The sequence below is a fragment of the Epinephelus moara genome, chromosome 24 (genome assembly GCF_006386435.1).
Source record: "Epinephelus moara isolate mb chromosome 24, YSFRI_EMoa_1.0, whole genome shotgun sequence".
NCBI classification, from domain to species: Eukaryota; Metazoa; Chordata; class Actinopteri; order Perciformes; family Serranidae; genus Epinephelus; species Epinephelus moara.
This window is the reverse complement of record NC_065529.1, coordinates 12,386,624-12,406,463: the sequence shown is the minus strand read 5'-3', so window position 1 is coordinate 12,406,463 and position 19,840 is coordinate 12,386,624. Positions and strand designations below refer to the sequence as shown.

General features: G+C 36.5%; 1 protein-coding gene across 1 annotated transcript in view; it reads right to left on the bottom strand.

The window, feature by feature from the left end:
- Positions 1 to 807: 807 nt before the first annotated feature.
- ptprb (protein tyrosine phosphatase receptor type b) overlaps positions 808 to 19,840 on the bottom strand; it is a 48,538-nt gene continuing 29,505 nt past the window's right edge. The window contains exons 24-40 of the mRNA XM_050037847.1: positions 19,373 to 19,651; positions 18,085 to 18,234; positions 17,787 to 17,926; positions 17,290 to 17,426; positions 17,090 to 17,196; positions 16,880 to 16,985; positions 9,694 to 9,774; positions 8,444 to 8,461; positions 8,227 to 8,308; positions 7,380 to 7,470; positions 5,389 to 5,465; positions 5,163 to 5,297; positions 4,242 to 4,364; positions 3,970 to 4,133; positions 3,586 to 3,721; positions 2,587 to 2,707; positions 808 to 2,391 (exon numbers count right to left, since the gene is read on the bottom strand). Coding sequence (XP_049893804.1) covers positions 2,369 to 2,391; positions 2,587 to 2,707; positions 3,586 to 3,721; positions 3,970 to 4,133; positions 4,242 to 4,364; positions 5,163 to 5,297; positions 5,389 to 5,465; positions 7,380 to 7,470; positions 8,227 to 8,308; positions 8,444 to 8,461; positions 9,694 to 9,774; positions 16,880 to 16,985; positions 17,090 to 17,196; positions 17,290 to 17,426; positions 17,787 to 17,926; positions 18,085 to 18,234; positions 19,373 to 19,651 — 1,970 coding nt within the window. The 3' untranslated portion in view covers positions 808 to 2,368. The remainder of the gene's footprint in view (positions 2,392 to 2,586; positions 2,708 to 3,585; positions 3,722 to 3,969; positions 4,134 to 4,241; positions 4,365 to 5,162; positions 5,298 to 5,388; positions 5,466 to 7,379; positions 7,471 to 8,226; positions 8,309 to 8,443; positions 8,462 to 9,693; positions 9,775 to 16,879; positions 16,986 to 17,089; positions 17,197 to 17,289; positions 17,427 to 17,786; positions 17,927 to 18,084; positions 18,235 to 19,372; positions 19,652 to 19,840) is intronic.

Genomic DNA, 19,840 nt, shown 5'->3' with positions numbered 1-19,840 from the left:
CTATAAAATAATACAGTAGCTCAAATTGTCATAATGCAGATTTAAACATCTTCTGTCGTCTTTTTAGAGTTAAATCCATTAAGTTGCTGATGACTTTCCCCCTTAAATCATTTAGCTTGTGGTCTTTCCTCTTGATAATGGATTCTGACTTTCCTGTAAGAAGTGGGACTGAAGCCAATTATCATTTTCATTATTGATTATTCTCTCTGCATTATTTTTCTTGTGAATCAGTTTATTGGTGAGTGTACAATATGTTTCCCAAAACCCAAAGTGGCTTCTTTAGCCATCATGTTTTGTTCAGCCAACAACACTAAATTTGTTTCACCTAACTTTGTCACGTGTGTGTATTATCTGTGACATCACTAAGTCGCCACTATGGAGGTACAGCTACAGCCATGTTCAGACTACACAACATTTTTGTCTGTTCCAACAGTCGCCATGTCAGATTAGATGATTGTGGGGTCATAAAATCTTTACGTAACTCAGCCGACCAATATGACATACTACATGTTGGACCACGACCAATCACACCCGGTCATCTTTCACGACATGTGTGATGTCATCAGGTTATTTGTGTCCTATTTTTATTACTTTTACTATTATTTCAGTCACTGTGTCTGTTCATGTGCCAGCTGAACTGTTACTGTAGTAACGTAAAAAGTGCCACCAGGTGGCAGGGCCTACATTTGAAGTACGGTCCGCAAACCATGCAAGTCATTGAATCCTCCACAGGAAGTTGCTGCAAATGTTTCACAATAAAAGCCTATTTAGAAAATGAAGGGATTCTCTCAAGAAACAAACATTAACAAAATTTGGCAGTTGTTTTAATAAGCACTTAATAATCCAGTTTACAGTGATGTGACAGCAGGTCGTTAAAACTGCATTACATTCTCATTATAGGGCTGGATGATATATCAATAAAATATATCGATATTTATCTTTATGAGTATAACAAACTTATTCTAAAATCATAATATAATCAAACTAATTTTGCTAGTCTTTATTATAAGATCACATCATAATAATATCGAATAATTGTCCAGTCCGATATTTCTCCATGATTAAAAAACAAATCATTATATCCTCAGAAATAAATCCATAAAACAAATGATGATTTAAAATTCCTCCAGCAGTCGAGACAAACAGAAAGAAAACAGGGTTCACCAAATATTTAATAATATTTAATAATTTTGGACTTGCAAGTGTGAGTTTGTCATTGATGTCAAAAGTTTTAAAAACACAAAATCGGATTTATTTTGTTCAGACTGCTGTGATCATAAAAAAAAAAAATCCACAGACTCCTCAAATATTTCAACAAAATTGCACAAATTTTTCAGATATTTTCACAGCAAAATCAATATTTTAATCCCAGCAAGTACTTAAACTAAGGGAAAGGGGGAGTTCCTGTTTTGTATTCAGACTTTTATTCAAAATGTTCTAAATTCATTAACAAGTTTATGAAATAATGTGATTATATATGTTTATGAGTGTTTGTATTTTTAGAAATGAACAAATGTCACAGTAACTTAAAGTCTGAATACAGCAGGTTATACTTTATGCAGCTACTTGACGTGTTTGATTTTATAAATGACACACCGAAAATATCTAAAAATCGCACAGCATAAAAATGATTGACATACAGTTTATATTCAGTAACATATATATAAAAAAAAGGAGTATTACATCAATATTTACATACAGCAATATGTGTAACGTTTTAAATAAACAGCTTATATGGAGCAGTGAGTGAGAACATACAGTTATAATCGAAAAAATAGATGGCTCTTTCCTTCCCTGTGATCGGTCAGTTATAATGCTAGCTAACATCAGATGTCTTTAATAACCACCAGCAACCTGAGATCAACCCGTGTTTCCCTTTAACACTTAAGACTATCGTTAACCGCATTAACTTAAAGGATTCGTCTCAAAAATTAAAATTTTGTTGGGACACTTTATTTTAAAAAGTTGCCAACAGGTCACAAATTGAACAAAATATCAATTAACAATAGAGTTTAGCCAATAGAATAAGCTTCCCTGTAGTCACAGCACATAACAGGTACATTTCCTGTTAATAAAAATATGTTCTTTGTGTCTTGTTTTTCCTGTAGTTGTGTCAGCATTAAACTTCCATAAACTGGTCACACTTACAGTCTGACAGTAAGTCAAGAACGTGATCTAAAAACAGGGATACTGAAAATCTCTCACATCATTTATGTGTCGTCTTCACTTTTATACATTTCTGTATTTTTCTTGTATTGTGTGATGTGTAGCTGATGCTCTGTGTTAACTCAGATAGTTTTGATAATGTCAGAATGAGCTAACGTAGCATCGTTTCTTCTCTATTGATCAGACGGATGTCATCGTCTCTTCAGCGTCCGGTGTAGATGAAATCTGAGGAGAGACCAACAAACAGAGTTTTAAGGTCAGTAAAAATGCTTTGATGAATACAGTTAAGTTAAAATATACTGCAAGTCTTTACAATTTAATCTGTGAATATTTTGTTTAGTGTGTGGTTACATATTTACTAAAGTAATTAGTTGAATGTGTACTTTGTGATGTTACAGTGAGGTTTTGAGGTTGTCTCACCTCGGCAGTACTCGGGGTTGAAGTTTTCGTAGATGGGGTAGAGAGGGTTCTCCTGTTCACTGCGATGTTTCCGGGCTCTCAGGACGTCCCGCACACACTGGTGCAGGAAGGCATACTGGCACTGAAGCACACACACACAGGAAATGAGTTATAAAGTGTAATGGCTATGATGATATTTAGGATTATTATTAAAAGTTTGACATTACTGATATTCTGAAGGAAAAAAGTGTTACATGGTTTGGCCCTATAATTACTGTTTTTTTAATCCTAGTTTGGCACTTTAGTCCCTGGGGTTGTAGCCTTAGTTTGGTCCTATAGTTACTGGTGTTTTAGCCTTAGTTTGGTCCTATAATTACTTGTCTTTTAGCCTTAGCTTGGTGCTATATTTACTGTTTTTTTAGCCTTAGTTTGGTCCTATAATTACTGGTGTTTTAGCCTTAGTTTGGTCCTATAGTTACTGGTGTTTTAGCCTTAGTTTGGTCCCGTAGTTACTGGTGTTTTAGCCTTAGCTTTGTGCTATAGTTACTGGTGTTTTAACCTTAGCTTGGTCCTGTAGTTACTGGTGTTTTATCCTTAGTTTGGTCCTATAGATACTGGTGTTTTAGCCTTAGCTTTGTGCTATAGTTACTGGTGTTTTAGCCTTAGCTTTGTGCTATAGTTACTGGTGTTTTAACCTTAGCTTGGTCCTGTAGTTATTTGTGTTTTAGCTTAATTTGGTCCTATAGTTGGTTACTGGTGTTTTAGCCTTAGTTTGGTGCTATATTTATTGTTTTTTTTAGCCCTAGCTTGGTCCTATAGTTACTGGTCCTGGTCTTTTCGCTTGACTGGTCCTATATTAAATGATGTTTCAGGCCTAGTTTGCTCCAGTTGTTGCTGGTGTTTTACTAATGTGGTCAAATATACACATATAATCCTAATGTTAGTTGTTTGGGTTTCAGAAAGAAGAAACAGGGAGGCAGGGTTTGTGTGTGACAGAGTGTAGCAGTGTGGGGAGTGTACCTCAGTCTGGACCATGTGTTGGCGGTGCAGGCGGAGGTCAAACACACAGCCGTACAGGTCAATGTTTCCTTTAGAGTCCAACTGCTGCAGAACCCGATCCAAGGCGATGAATGTCCCCGTACGGCCAACACCAGCACTGACAAACACACACACAGAATAAACCATAAAGCAGCATATCCTCATTTAGAAGAGGCTAGAAGATTTTTACTAAATAATTAAGTACATGACTACAGAAATAGTATGTGTTTTGTTGGTTTGATTAATCACCTAATCGGCTAATTGTCTCAGCTGTTGTTGACTCCCAGTGAGGTTTTTTTGTCGGACTCTGGTAAGCTCAACAGCACAAAGGTCCACAGAGGTCACACTCACACTCTTGTGTCCTACCTGCAGTGCACGATGGTTGCTCCGGTGCTGGGTGATCGGTCCACATAGTCCCGAACTGTCCTGACAAACTGGATCAGGGACTGGGTGCTCTCTGGGACTCCATGATCGGGCCACACAGTGTAGTGGAAGTGACGCAGCACCCGAGGGTAAGTGCAGCTGCTCTCCTGTCAGGATTAATTGATTATATATTAATAAAAATGTATATTTAGCTTAACTATCAGGAGACAAAGCATCAGTGCAGTGAGGTACAGTCAGAGATAAAGAGCAGGTACCGAGGTAATCTTGAACTCTCTGATGGTCCATTCAGGCAGGACGGACTCTGACAGCATCTGAATAACCAGGTCACCGTAGTACAGAGGCTCTCTGTCTGCAGGCCAGTACTGATCACACTTCACCTGCAACACAAAAATTCATCCTTCACATATTTAAATACTTTTCAGTAATACAGTTCCTTCATGATGTTTTTAAATGTTCGCTCTGTAACATACAAAAAAGACCCATTTATTCAGTTTTAAAGTTGCATATTTTTTCTTAATCATATCATTGTAAACTGAATATCTTTTATGATGCTTTCACACCTGCCCTGTTTGGTTCGGTTCAAACTAACTCAAGTTTGTTTGCCCCTTCAGTGCAAGTCGTTTGGGCAGGTGTGAACACAGCAATCGCAATAGCAATGGTTTACCAAAATGAACAATGCAAGCAATATAGTACACGATGACAGCGCTAAAATCAACCCGTTAAACAATCAAAAATAGTCTCTGATTAATAAAAATAGGTGTTAGTAGCATCCACAGTAATTTATTTTATTATGTTAATATTTAGTCTCCTATAAACTTGCTGTTAATCTGTCAGAAGTAACTTAAAAGCTTGATAAAAAGTAAACGTTGGAAAATTGTTCACTTCTTACTCAGGCTGCAAAATGATGGTAACAGCTGCAGATGACAGCAGATATTTTATCTAAAGCTTTTTATTCTTCTTGTCTTGTCTTTTCATCTGGGGATTAAACGAATTTCCAGCAAACTGTCTATTAGATTTTGATATTTATGTACTGGCCCCCCAAAACAAACCATGGAAATGGTCCCATAATGAAAAGGCTCCAGATATCAGAGTCTGGCCTCTTGATGTTGAGATATTTTACTCTTGACCAGGACAATAAAACAAAGAGACCCAAAATTAAACTGTCAGTGACTCACCCGCCCCTTCTCCACACACTGCGTCACCATGACGACATTGTAGACGCCGTGCTCCCACACCATCCGCCAGAAATCGTCCTTAGTGCCGGGCAGCGGGCCCTGGGTGGCAATGTACTCCCTGCGGTAGTTATTACCCTGCACACACATGTAGGAGAGAGATATTAGTACTGTGTGTGCAAATGTGTGTGTGTGTGTGTTCAATATGTGTGAGTGTGTGCGAACGTACAGGTATGTAGCTGGCATTGATGTAGTCAGAACAGGGGTCGTCCTCCAGGTACGTCAGCTTCACTCTGGTAGAATCATCTACAGAAAACACACATTATTTATTTACATGAGTTTAATAACTTAGTTAGTTGCTAGTTTGGGAAGTCTTAGTGTTTATTGTAATCTGCTTTGTTAAAGCACAGGTTTAAGGCTTTTAATGTAATAATTTAGAAGCTAAAGATGTTTTAATATTTATTTCTTAATCTGCTAAATGTTCCACTTTCACTGAGCTGAAATGAAACGAGTGATTAAATGATATATTTTGGTGGTTTGAGTTGAAGGTGTGAGAAAGAATAGTATCAGTAACATTGTTAACACTGTGCTACATTACAGAGAAATACAAACCGTACTAATGAACCTTCATTAATATAGGCCTATATTTTATCTCCAAGTGCACGTCACACACTGAGCGAGCCGCCTGTTAATGACGCTGTGGGCTAATGGGCATGTAGCTACTTCCATGTTTCAGATGATACGTCATGTTTGTAGTCGACCAATGAAGATGAGTTTACATATCACCTTAGGTTCGTCCTTCACCTTCTCAAAATGATCCCACACTTTGGATTTCCTGCCCGACATGTTATTAACTAGCCTGTGGAATAACCGCAGGTACCAGTCCTGGAAATGAACCTGACTCCTGTCTGACTGCTGAGCGTGGACACTTCCTGTGTCTGTCCTTTCAAATGATAGGTTTGGATTTATTGATAAGGCACAGCTCCTTATAGAGTTTCACATTTGTTTGTTGGTTTTTTCAACTTATTTACTTCTCTAGTGGACTAATGTTTGATCATTAATACATTGAATAATGTCACATCAAACTCTCTCAAAGCTCCAGCTGACATTTTTAAATCGTACTTTTGGTTGGGCTAACAGTTTGAACCCAAATATATTTAATGTACAAAAATATGAAACAGAGAAAAGCTCCAGTTAAATAATTGTTTTAAACTAACTCGTCCGCTGCAGCAAACTAACGACACTTGGCTTTCTTCTTCTAAATGACACCAGCCCTTATCACGTTCAACAGCTTTTTAGAGGCTTTTATTACTGTAAGTGAGAATATTTGTTTAAATGTGAAGAGGTTCAGCTATGACTCACACACACTGAAGAGGATGATCCATTTTACTATATGACTGCGTGTGTGTGAGTGTGTGTGCGTGCATGTGTGAGAGATTAATTATAGAGCTGTAAATTTATCACCTCAAGTCACAAATTATATTTTTCTGTTCGTATAGAAAATTGGCTGCAGTTACACATGACTGACACTTAATTACTTTATTCACACTGTGATACTGATGGATACACAACTCTGTAACAAACACACACACACACACACACACACACACAGATGTCAACTCCTCAGTTAGATTGAAAAACACAGTATTGCCTCATTTTCTGTGGCCATAATTAAATAGATCCTTATTCATTCGTTGTAAAATTCTAAACTAATCTTTTAGCATTGCTGAAGCAGAGATTACAGCGTTTGAAAGACACCAAAGAAGAAGAGAAAAAGACAGGAAGGAGAATTATGATGGCCGTCATTGAGTTAAAAACAGAGAATGATATCTAAACATATGGTCTTTTAATTTAACTAAACTGCATTTCCTACTGCAGCACGAACCGTCATCTGCATGTTAAGTTGTGTAGTTATTAATGTTTTATCACCTCGCAGCTCGACCCACAGACTGGTACATCGCTGTCACCATGGGAACATGTGCGGTCTCGTTCATTAAAGCTCTTAACGATGTCATCATTATAATGATTTTCACATTGATTGATCAGTTTATTTTTTTTCTCACTGAGGGACTCGATGGCGGGAGACTGTCTCTATAACTTTGTTATTATAAAATGTATTTCTAGGCTCAATTTATGTCATTTAAGTTTTATATAAATACAGTTTATTTAATGTTAATGATTCGAGAAAACATTTAATCATGCAAACATATAACTACTAACATGGCAGGATGTTGTTGTAGCGGTTCTTCCCTCGGTTCTCCGGCAGTCGGGCGACGTCCATCGTCTGGTTGCGTCCAACATCCTTCAGATCCTGAACAAACAAGAGATGATTCAGTGAGTCTCAAGTATTTTGACTTTAAAATTAAATTTCTGAATGTGTTTTTTTTTTATATTCAACAGATGAAGCCAAACTTCTGAAGTGTGGAGTGCCGTCTGAACACCAGCAGCAACCAGAGGTGACATGTAGGTGTATTTACTCAAGTATTTCCACTTTATGCTACTTTCTTCTTCTCCATCTCACAAGTCAATATTGTATTTCTTACTGTGCTACATCTTTTCAGGGGTAAGTTTTTCCTCCCCTTTCTGAAAACCATGTATCTCCAGATGTGTTGCTGTTGACTGTCTGTGATAAACTGAAGGAGGAAGTGTTCCTTTATGTGTTGAGAAAATTCTCTTCCTTCTGAAGCTGAATAAACTCTTTAAAAACCCTTTTAGATCAGCTGGAAAAGTAGTCGTCACAGAGCTAAAAACAAGATGTTTTTTCTGACTTTTTAAGCCCAGTTCAGACCAAAGATTCACAACAAGACGATCTGAAACAGGCAGATACTTGTAATGCTCCATTCTGCAACGTTATAAAAACCTGCTGCTTCACACCAAGTCACCACGATTAAACTCCCCAACAGGATATAAAGGAGCTTAAATGAGCACAGTCTTAAAGTACGTTGCATTTTACAGCTGTAGATGTTTAAAAACATTTTACTGATAATATATACTTTTACTTAGGAAAGGTTTTGAATGCAGTGAAACAATTTGCTGTAACTAAATCTGATCATAGAGCAACTTTTACCTCAAACTCCTCAGACAGCAGGTAGTTGGAGTCGGCCTGCAGTTTGGTCAGGTGGGACTCAAAGTGACAGGCTTTGATCGGACTGGACAGACAGACAGATATGAGTTATGAAAACAGACATTGTTTGAAGCCAATAACAGATATTTCCAACAGTTTGAATATTTTGGTGTTAAAATAACTATCAATTAAGATCTGGTGCAACAGAAGAGATTCTCACCTGGTGACTCGACGATTGCTGCAACAAGAAGAAAGACAGTCAGTTTATATTTAAGCAGTTATTACACAGGCAGGTTATGAGTCATGTGTCACAGAGTTAATAGTTTTTAGAAAGTTTAGGAGTTAGATTAATAATTATTAGTCTTTTTTAGACAGGTGTACCCATGTATATTTATGTGGTTATAAAAGGTCACAACAGAGGGCATTTTAATTCTGGAAATGTTAACATGACCAGACAATCAGCAGGTATACAAATTATAGTTCTCGATTTATTAGAGTGATGTAATGTTTTGTCAGCATTGTAATTACTTTATCTTTTATATTTTTTAATATTGTGTAATTATGCTGCATAACAAAATGACTTTGTTTAAAACATTTGTCAGTGTTTGAGCCTTCACTGAAAACAAGAAAAAAACCAATGAAAAAAAAATTTCAGTCACAATTTGTCAACAGTCATTTATTAAAATAATTTAATCAGCAGACACAACATGTAGCAGCAGTCTGACAAAAAATAATGTGAAATATTTAAAAAGAAAAAAATTAATTAATTAAAGCCCAGCCGATATAATATTTGAGGTTTTTTTTTTTTTTTTTTGAAACAGGATGATATATTGGCAGATATTTAATTAACACATTTTATTTGTGCAGTCTGTTAAATATTATCTTTGCAAAAACATTTTTAATTGTTTGATTATAATATTGTTCAAAAAGTGGAAAAATTGAGAATTATTTTCAACATAGAGTAAATTTCATGATTGTGCGGTCCTGTGAGGCATCTTTTCTCCAAAGTGCTAGAAAGCTTTTGAAAAACAACAGTATATCCCAAGATATATAATCATTTTTTATTTGTACAGTTTGTTAAATAACTTTTTTTGGGTGTTGATGTTTTTAGAAAAATGTAGACATTTCGAATGATTATTTTTCAACATATAGGAGTAAATTTTATGAATGTGCAGTCGTGTTATAAGGACAACTTAAAGCTGTTACGAAGCACAGAGAAGCTCACAAATAAAAACTTAATGAGTCGTGATGAACACATAAACATCTGCACACAAACAAACAAACAAACACACACTCAGGTTATTAAACAGATGCTGTGTACTGTGGTGTCTGAGTGATGAGGTCATCTGAGAGAGAGACAGTACTTTTGGAAGCTAATACCTCACACACTCACATATTGGACGTAGGAGGTATTGAAAATGAAACTCTCTCACACACACACTGGAGAAAAATAATTACACACTCAGTTACCTCCTGACACCCAGGTATAATCCTGAGGCCGGTACTTCTTTCCACATATTCATCCTCACCACTGGATTCTCCTGAACAGCCCTGCACACATAAACACACACGTACAGATACACATTAGAAAATATCTGCACCAAACAAACTGTTTAGAGTACCTGTAGACAAAGCTGTTGTTGGGAATGTTGTAGACAGATTTTTTTGTGATAATGTAGCTCCGGTTGTAGTTTTTACTGTCCTAGTTTTAGTGATTATATATATTTAATGTATGCATTTAATAACAAGAAATACTCCAATATGGTTAACACTATAACATGCATTTTTATTACATACCATACTGTGACTTTTTTTTGACATACCATACTGTGACTTTTTTGGACATATTATACGATTTCTTTTTTGGACATACTATATGATGACTTTTATGTACATACTATACTATGACTTTTTTGCCGTACTGTTCTATGACTTTTTTGACATACCATACTATGACTTTTCTTGGACATACTATACTATGACTTTTTGGCATACCATACTATGACTTTTTTGACATACTATACTATGAGTTTTTGACATACTATACTACGACTTTTTATGACATACCATACTATGACTTTTTTGATATACTATACTACGACTTTTTAAGACATACCATACTATGACTTTTTTGACATACTATACTACGACTTTTTATGACATACCATGCTGTGACTTTTTTGACATACTACTATGACTTTTTATGACATACCATGCTATGACTTTTTTGACATACTACTATGACTTTTTATGACATACCATACTATGACTTTTTTGACATACCATACTATGACTTTTTATGACATACCATACTATGACTTTTTTTTTGACATACCATACGGTGACTTTTCCGACATATTATACGATGACTTTTTTGGACATACTATACGATGACTTTTATGTACATACTATACTATGACTTTTTATGACATACCATACTATGACTTTTTTGATATACCATGCTACAACTTTTTATGACATACCATACTATGACTTTTTTGACATACTATACTACGACTTTTTATGACATACCATGCTATGACTTTTTTGACATACTACTATGACTTTTTTGACATACCATGCTATGACTTTTTTGACATACTATACTACGACTTTTTATGACAAACCATGCCATGACTTTTTTGACATACTACTATGACTTTTTTGACATGCCATGCTATGACTTTTTTGACATACTACTATGACTTTTTATGACATACCATGCTATGACTTTTTTTTTACATACTACTATGACTTTTTGACATACCATACTATGACTTTTTTGACATACTACTATGACTTTTTATGACATACCATGCTATGACTTTTTTACATACTACTATGACTTTTTTGACATACCATGCTATGACTTTTTACTATACTACGACTTTTTATGACATACCATAGTATGACTTTTTTGACATACTATACTACAACTTTTTATGACATACCATACTATGACTTTTTTGACATACTATACTACGACTTTTTATGACATACCATGCTATGACTTTTTTGACATACTACTATGACTTTTTATGACATACTATACTACGACTTTTTATGACATACCATATTATGACTTTTTTGACATACTATACTATGACTTTTCGACATACTATACTACGACTTTTTATCACATACCATACTATGACTTTTTTTGGACATACTATACTATGACTCTTGACATACTATACTATGACTTTTTCGACATACTATACTATGATTCTTTTGACATACCATACTATGACTTTTTTGACATACTATACTATGACTTTTTATGACATACTGTACTATGACCTTTTTTGGATTTTCTTGTGTATTTTTTTCCCTTTGTTTTTGATGTTTTAATCACATACTGTACTTTTATATCATCTCATTGTTTTTGATGTTTTAATCTCATACTGTACTTTTATATCATCTCAGTCAGGCATAAGCCTGGAGGGGATTGTAAATTTGGTCATGTATTTCTGAGTGAGTATGCGTATTCATCTGTCCGCAGCTCATCTCGCAAACTAATGGACCAAGCAGCTTCATATTTTGTGTGCACGTGTATGACTATGCTTAAGGACGTCTTGTGGTTGTGATGATTCATAATAGTTTAAACGTGTTTTAATTGACTGTTCAATATCATCATATCCACCAGGTCCAGCTGTGACCCTGTTTTGTACTGTTCACCACAGGGGGTCAATCTCACACCAGGAGCATTTCAGAAGCAGAGGGTTATGTCTGCCTGTTTTTGTAGACTTACAGATTTGTTTGATTTGGTCACTTCTCCTCTTATCTTCTACTACTACTATAAGGCTGTTATTACTATATGTCATTAAGTAAGCAGAATGTGTAGTTAATGGTTTCCTTTTCTCGTCTGTTTTAGTTGTGTTTATCGTTGTTATTTCCGACCCTCTTGTACTGTAGCCTGCTCACAAAGTTAATAGACTTCAAAGTCCAGTTATGAATCCATGGATGGAAGATTTCTAGCTGTCATTTAAAACACATTAATCCTCACAGACAGTGCCTGTTAGCAGGAAAATTCAATCTGCTCTGTGCAAGGCGCCGTGGCTCTGTCAAAAAATAGACGAGGCATGTATTTTTATTAGCTTCTGAAACGTACTGTGATGTGCTGCTAAATTACAGGAATTGTCTAGAGTGGCCACAATCAGCTTGGTGCAAAAGTGCACTTTACTGAGTGTACTTTTCTTGTTGCATACTTAGTTTTTTTTTTTTTTTTTTAATGACAGTGGCGGGTGTTTCTGCGTTCTTTCTCAAATCCACAACAGTCTCAGTGCTCTAAAGATAGTGAAGATGGTTGTGGATTTAAGGAAGCAAGCAGCCCCACCCACCACTATATCTCTGTGTCATCTCCCCAGTTGATGCTGGACCTTCAGTGGGAGCTGAACATCGGCACCTTCATCAACAACTTCCTGCAGCAGCAAAGACCGTGGTGCTCTTGTACACTGCCATCATCGAGTCCATCCTCAACCAATTACGCTGCTCCCAAGGACGAGCAGAGTGCAGCGTATCATTCACTTTGGGGAGAAAGTGATTGGCTGCAATCTGCTTGTCCCTCCAGGACCTGCGGCAGGCAGGGAAGATTGTGGTCGACGTCTCCCACCCTGGACGCAATCTCTTTGAACCACTCCCCTCTGGCAGGAAGCGGTCCATCAGGACTAAAACCTCAGGCCACAAAAAGTTTCCTTTCATCTTCAGCAGGCCTCATCAAAGACCCCCACAGATACTGGGCTCTTTGGACATCTTTTAGACTGTCATCTCTGTACATGATGGAACATGAATTCTCTATACAGTATACTGAGATCTTTGGCACATTCTTTGGACAATATTTTGAAAATTCCTGGACAAAACTGATCAGCACTTTATTTTAAAACAAATACATTTCATGATGTTTTCGTTTTTAATGCATCAAACTATTTGCAGGATTTGTTTTAATTTTTTACTTCTCGTTATACACCAAGCATTAAGACAAATTATTTGTTTTTGAAAACCTATTTGACAATACAATACTTAGATACAAGATGTCATAGTATAGTATGTCGTCCAAAAACTGATAAAAACGTCATAGTATAGTATGTCGTTCAAAATCTGATGAAAACGTCATAGTATATAGTATGTCGTCCGAAATGTGATAAAAATGTCATACTATAGTATGTCGTCCGAAATGTGATAAAAGTGTCATAGTATAGCATGTCCTCCGAAATGTGATAAAAATGTCATAGTATAGTATGTTGTCCGAAATGTGATAAAAAAGTCATAGTATAGTATGTCGTCCTAAATGTGATAAAAGTGTCATAGTATAGCATGTCCTCCGAAATGTGATAAAAATGTCATAGTATAGTATGTTGTCCGAAATGTGATAAAAAAGTCATAGTATAGTATGTCGTCCAAATACCGATACAAACGTTATAGTATAGTATGTCGTCCGAAATGTGATAAAAAAAAAAGTCATGTCATCCTAAATGTGATAAAAATTTCATACTATAGTATGTCGTCCGAAATGTGATAAAAAAGTCATAGTATAGTATGTTATCCGAAATGTGATAAAAATGTCATAGTATAGTATGTCGTCCTAAATGTGATAAAAATGTCATACTATAGTATGTCGTCCTAAATGTGATAAAAATGTCATAGTATAGTATGTCGTCCAAAAACTGATAAAAACGTAATAGTATAGTATGTCGTTCAAAATGTCATAAAAATGTCATAATATAGCATGTCGTCCTAAATGTGATAAAAACGTCATAGTATAGTATGTCGTCCAAAAACTGATAAAAAAAAAAACACATCATAATATGTAGTATGTCGTCCGAAATGTGATAAAAATGTCATAGTATAGTATGTCGTCCAAAAACTGATAAAAACGTAATAGTATAGTATGTCGTCCTAGATGTGATACAAAAGTCATAGTATAGTATGTCGTCCTAAATGTGATGAAAACGTCATAGTATAGTATGTCGTCCAAAAACTGATAAATAAAAATGTCATAGTATAGTATGTCGTCCAAAAACTGATAAAAACGTAATAGTATAGTATGTCGTCCAAAAACTGATAAAAACGTCATAGTATAGTATGTCGTTCAAAATGTGATAAAAATGTCATAGTATAGTATGTCGTTCAAAAACTGATGAAAATGTCATAGTATAGTATGTTGTCCAAAAACTGATAAAAAAAACGTCATAGTATAGTATGTCGTCCAAAATGTGATAAAAAAAAAAGTCATAGTATAGTATGTCGTCCTAAATGTGATAAAAACGTCATAGTATAGTATGTCGTCCAAAAACTGATAAAAACGTAATAGTATAGTATGTCGTTCAAAATCTGATAAAAACGTCATAGTATAGTATGTCGTCCAAAAACTGATAAAAACGTAATAGTATAGTATGTCGTTCAAAATCTGATGAAAACGTCATAGTATAGTATGTCGTCCAAAAACTGATAAAAAAAAACGTCATAGTATAGTATGTTGTCCAAAATGTGATAAAAACAAAAGTCATAGTATAGTATGTCGTCCTAAATGTGATAAAAACGTCATAGTATAGTATGTCGTCCAAAAACTGATAAAAACGTTATAGTATAGTATGTCGTTCAAAATCTGATGAAAACATCATAGTATAGTATGTCGTCCTAAATGTGATAAAAACGTCATAGTACAGCATGTCGTTGAAAATGTCATGAACATGTCATAGTATGGCATGTCGTCCTAAATGTGATGAAAACGTCATAGTATAGTATGTCGTCCAAAAACTGATAAAAACGTCATAGTGTAGTATGTCGTCCTAAATGTGATAAAAATGTCATAGTACAGCATGTCATTCAAAATGTCATGAACATGTCATAGTATGGCATGTCGTTCAAAATCTGATAAAAACGTAATAGTATAGTACGTCGTCCTAAATGTGATAAAAATGTCATAGTACAGCATGTCGTTCAAAATGTCATGAACATGTCATAGTTTAGCATGTCGTCCTAAATGTGATAAAAACGTCATAGTACAGTATGTCGTCCAAAAACTGATAAAAAAAAAGTCATAGTATAGTATGTCGTTCAAAATCTGATGAAAACGTCATAGTACAGTATGTCGTCCTAAATGTGATAAAAATGTCATAGTATAGTATGTCGTTCAAAAACTGATGAAAATGTCATTGTATAGTATGTCGTCCGAAATGTGATAAAAATGTCATAATATAGTATGTGGTTCAAAAACTGATGAAAATGTCATTGTATAGTATGTCGTCCTAAATGTGATAAAAACGTCATAGCATAGTATGTCGTTCAAAATCTGATGAAAATGTCGTAGTATATAGTATGTCGTCCAAAAACTGATAAAAACTTAATAGTGTAGTATGTCGTCCTAAATGTGATAAAAATGTCATAGTACAGCATGTCGTTCAAAATGTCATGAACATGTCATAGTATGGCATGTCGTCCTAAATGTGATAAAAACGTCATAGTATAGTATGTCGTCCAAAAACTGTTAAAAAAAAGTGATAGTATAGTATGTCGTTCAAAAACTGATGAAAATATCATAGTATAGTATGTCGTCCAAAATGTGAGAAAAAAAAAAGTCATAGTATAGCATGTCGTCCTAAATGTGATAAAAACGTCATAGTATAGTATGTCGTCCAAAAACTGATAAAAAAAAAGTCATAGTATAGTATGTCGTTCAAAATCTGATGAAAACGTGATAGTATAGTATGTCGTCCTAAATGTGATAAAAATGTCATAGTATAGTATGTCGTTCAAAAACTGATGAAAATGTCATAGTATATAGTATGTCGTCCAAAATGTGATAAAAACTTAATAGTGTAGTATGTCGTTCAAAAACTGATGAAAATGTCATAGTATATAGTATGTCGTCCTAAATGTGATAAAAATGTCATAGTACAGCATGTTGTTCAAAATGTCATGAACATGTCATAGTATGGCATGTCGTCCTAAATGTGATAAAAACGTCATAGTATAGTATGTCGTCCAAAAACTGTTAAAAAAAAGTGATAGTATAGTATGTCGTCCTAAATATGATAAAAACGTCATAGTATAGTATGTCGTCCAAAATGTGATTAAAAAAAAGTCATAGTATACTATGTCGTCCTAAATGTGATAAAAACGTCATAGTATAGTATGTCGTCCAACAACTGATAAAAAAAAGTCATAGTATAGTATGTCGTTCAAAATCTGATGAAAACGTCATAGTATAGTATGTCGTCCTAAATGTGATAAAAATGTCACAGTATAGTATGTCGTTCAAAAACTGATGAAAATGTCATAGTATAGTATGTCGTCCAAAAACTGATAAAAAAACGTCATAGTATAGTATGTCGTCCAAAATGTGATAAAAAAAAAAGTCATAGTATAGTATGTCGTCCGAAAACTGATACAAAAGTTATAGTATAGCATGTCGTCCTAAATGTGATAAAAATGTCATAGTATAGTATGTCGTCCGAAAACTGATACAAACGTTATAGTATAGCATGTCCTCCGAAATGTTATGAAAAAAAAAAAGTCATATGTCATCCTAAAGGTGATAAAAATGTCATAGTATAGCATGTCGTCCGAAATGTGATAAAAATGTCATAGTATAGTATGTCGTCCTAAAAGTCCTAAAAAGAGTCTCAGTGTTTGATGTGTGTTTTCGTGCACTCACACTTTGCGGAGTCTCTGTCTGTAGACCAGCAGAGAGACGACAGCCACCATCATTCCGATCAGGAACATCCCCGCACTCAGACCCTCTACGACGCCACCTAAAGGCTCTGATACACAACAACACACAGTGAACCCCTCGCTAGATACATGCATGGTGTGTGTGTGTGTGTGTGTGTGTGTGTGTGTGTGTGTGTGTGTGTGTGTTACTCACCTGATTGTGTCCTGAGCGGGGCGGACAGGTAAGTGTCGGTGAAGAGCGGCTGAGGAAACTCTCGGTGGTTTTCATCAAACAGTCTGGTGAAAGCTCGCACACTCAGCCTGAAAACACACACACACACACACACACATACATGTAAATACACACTCCACAAACTGCACATGGAGAATTGTGTGTGTTTGTGTGTGTCATACCTGTAGGAGGTTTTGGCTTTCAGTGGCCCGTCACAGAAGCCACCGTAGCTGTCACTCAGGTAGAGGTCGTCGTCATGGTAACGGTCACAGGTCCCGCCCAGCCGATCCCCTCCAGCCCCGAGGTTCACCTCCACCACCTGATCAGATATTGACTGAGTAAGATTGATTTGATACACACGAAATAAAAACACCAACATGTACAAACAGATTTATATCTGCAGTGATATTTACAGAGCTGTATTTGGATGATTTGTTAAAGATTTTATTACAGGAATTATTGTCCCGTTGTTATCGAGGTGTTTTCACTACATTTATTTCTAGTGCTACAGAAAATGTTGAAACATAAATAATATATATATATATATATATATATATATATTTAGTATGTCCCTCACTCAACTGAGCTGAAATAAGGATTTGTTGTTAGTGTTAATTTGTGTTTGAACGCTGTTAGCTATCAGAATCTTAAAAAGTGTCTTCTGAACTCTTCTCGTCACCTGTCCGCCGGCGGTCTCTGTGTCCTGTGGACAGCGGCTGGCGAAGTAGGCGGTCTGATATGCTCTGACGGAGGAGTTACTGATGTAGTCGCGGTAGGAGGGCAGAGGGTGGCGCTGCTCCGGCTGCAGCATCTCATTGGCTGTCAGGAGAGATAAGAACAGTCAGTGGACGAGCTGACCGTGTTTCAATACAGTCTGACCTAAAATCCTGCTGACAGTCGGTCAGTTACAAACTGAGCTACAACAAAGACGTATCATCAGTGGATTCACGTAAAGTATTTAAAATGTGTGTTCGCACCATCAGACTCGGCCACGATCACGGCGAAGTATCGCACGGCTCCGTTGGCGTCACTGAACCAGGAGCAGTTGAAGCGAAACAAGATGGAGGACGACGTGACCTTCGACGTCTTCTCACTGACATGAACACTGGAGGGCGGGACTGGAGGGCCTGAAGGAAACAGATTAGACTAATCAAATCAAATAAAGAAAACAGCAAAACTTTATTTCATCTCATCGTAACTTTATTTCTGTTTGTTCATTTGTTGTAACTCCTGATTTTATGTACCGCCCAGCTCTGTGTTTGTTTTTTTGTCAATAAAGGTTATAAAAAAGTAAAGATTAAAATTATGAGAAAGCAAAAATTTAAACTTCTAAGTCACAATTTATTATCTCTGTAGACATAAGTTTGACGACAGACTCCAAACAGATGAACTGTCTCAGCTCTCTGTGTGTTTCTCTTCTTCTTCTGCTCTCGTCTGTTTGTAGGTGAACTGTTACTAATAAAAAAACGTTCTTGGGGATTTTCTGGAGTCGTCGCCTTTTTTATTTCTCGTTCTTTTTCTGTTTGTGTCTCCCAGTCCAGTTGTGTCGGGATGATTTATATTTCAACACAGGCAGAGAGGAAGAGGAGAAGAAGGAGGAGGAGGAGAAATGGACGTGAAGAGAGGAGCAAAGAAAAGGGTTGTGAAGAGAAGAAGGAGGAAAGTTTTCAGAGTGTTTTGGGGTCACAGAAACTTTTTAAAAAGTTCAAACTTGACCTGGTTTTAGTTTCATAGTTTTATTGTGAAGTGGAGATCACTGCCTCAGTCACCATATTTTAAAAGACATTGGTTGTTACTAAACAAACCAACTTCCTGTCTGCGGCTCTCAAATACACAGTTTCAAGATTCACCTTAGTTACTGTGACGTGACCCCGCTAACAGCAGGTGTAAACTTAATATAACTCATTTTATTCATTTTCCGTAACCACTTATCCTGGTGGGGGTCGCAGGTGTGCTCGAGCCTATCCAAATAAACTGGGGTTATTACTTATTTATTTAATCTGTAAAGTGTTGATGCTGTGACCTCGTTTCATCACTGACGAGTTGTTTTGACTAAGAACAGGAAACAGACTTTAAAGTTAGTGAGTGAATCCTGCTGCTCTGCGTCTGTGTTTAAATAGGACAGGTGGTCATCTGGGACACACACACCGCTTTTATTTAAACACCAGACTCAACTACAGCACCTGAGGGTGTGTGTGTGTGTGTGTGTGCGTGTGTGTGTGTGTGTGTGTGTGTGTGTGTGTGTGTGTGTGTGCGTGGACTCACGGTCTATCATGGTAACAGTGGTGTGTGTCGCTGGCAGACTCGTCTGTCCGGCTGACGACACCCTGACCGTCACCGAGTACTTCCTGTACGCATCCAAGTGGTCCAGCGTTACCGCGGTGACGCCCTCTGCCAGCCGCAGCGCCGAAGTCAGCTCCCCGTCGTCATGGCGACGACACTCGACCTCGTAGGAGTCGAAGTCGGAGAGGGGAGGCGACCAGGAGCAGGACAGGGACGAGGACGAGAGAGGGTAGCAGTGGATGGACTTCAGAGGGGACGGACCTGAAGGAGGAGAGGAGACAATCAATCAATCAATCAATTTTATTTATAAAGCCCAATATCACAAATCACAATTTGCCTCACAGGGCTTTACAGCATACGACATCCCTCTGTCCTTATGACCCTCACAGCTGATCAGGAAAAACTCCCCAAAAAAACCCTTTAACGGGGAAAAAAAACGGTAGAAACCTC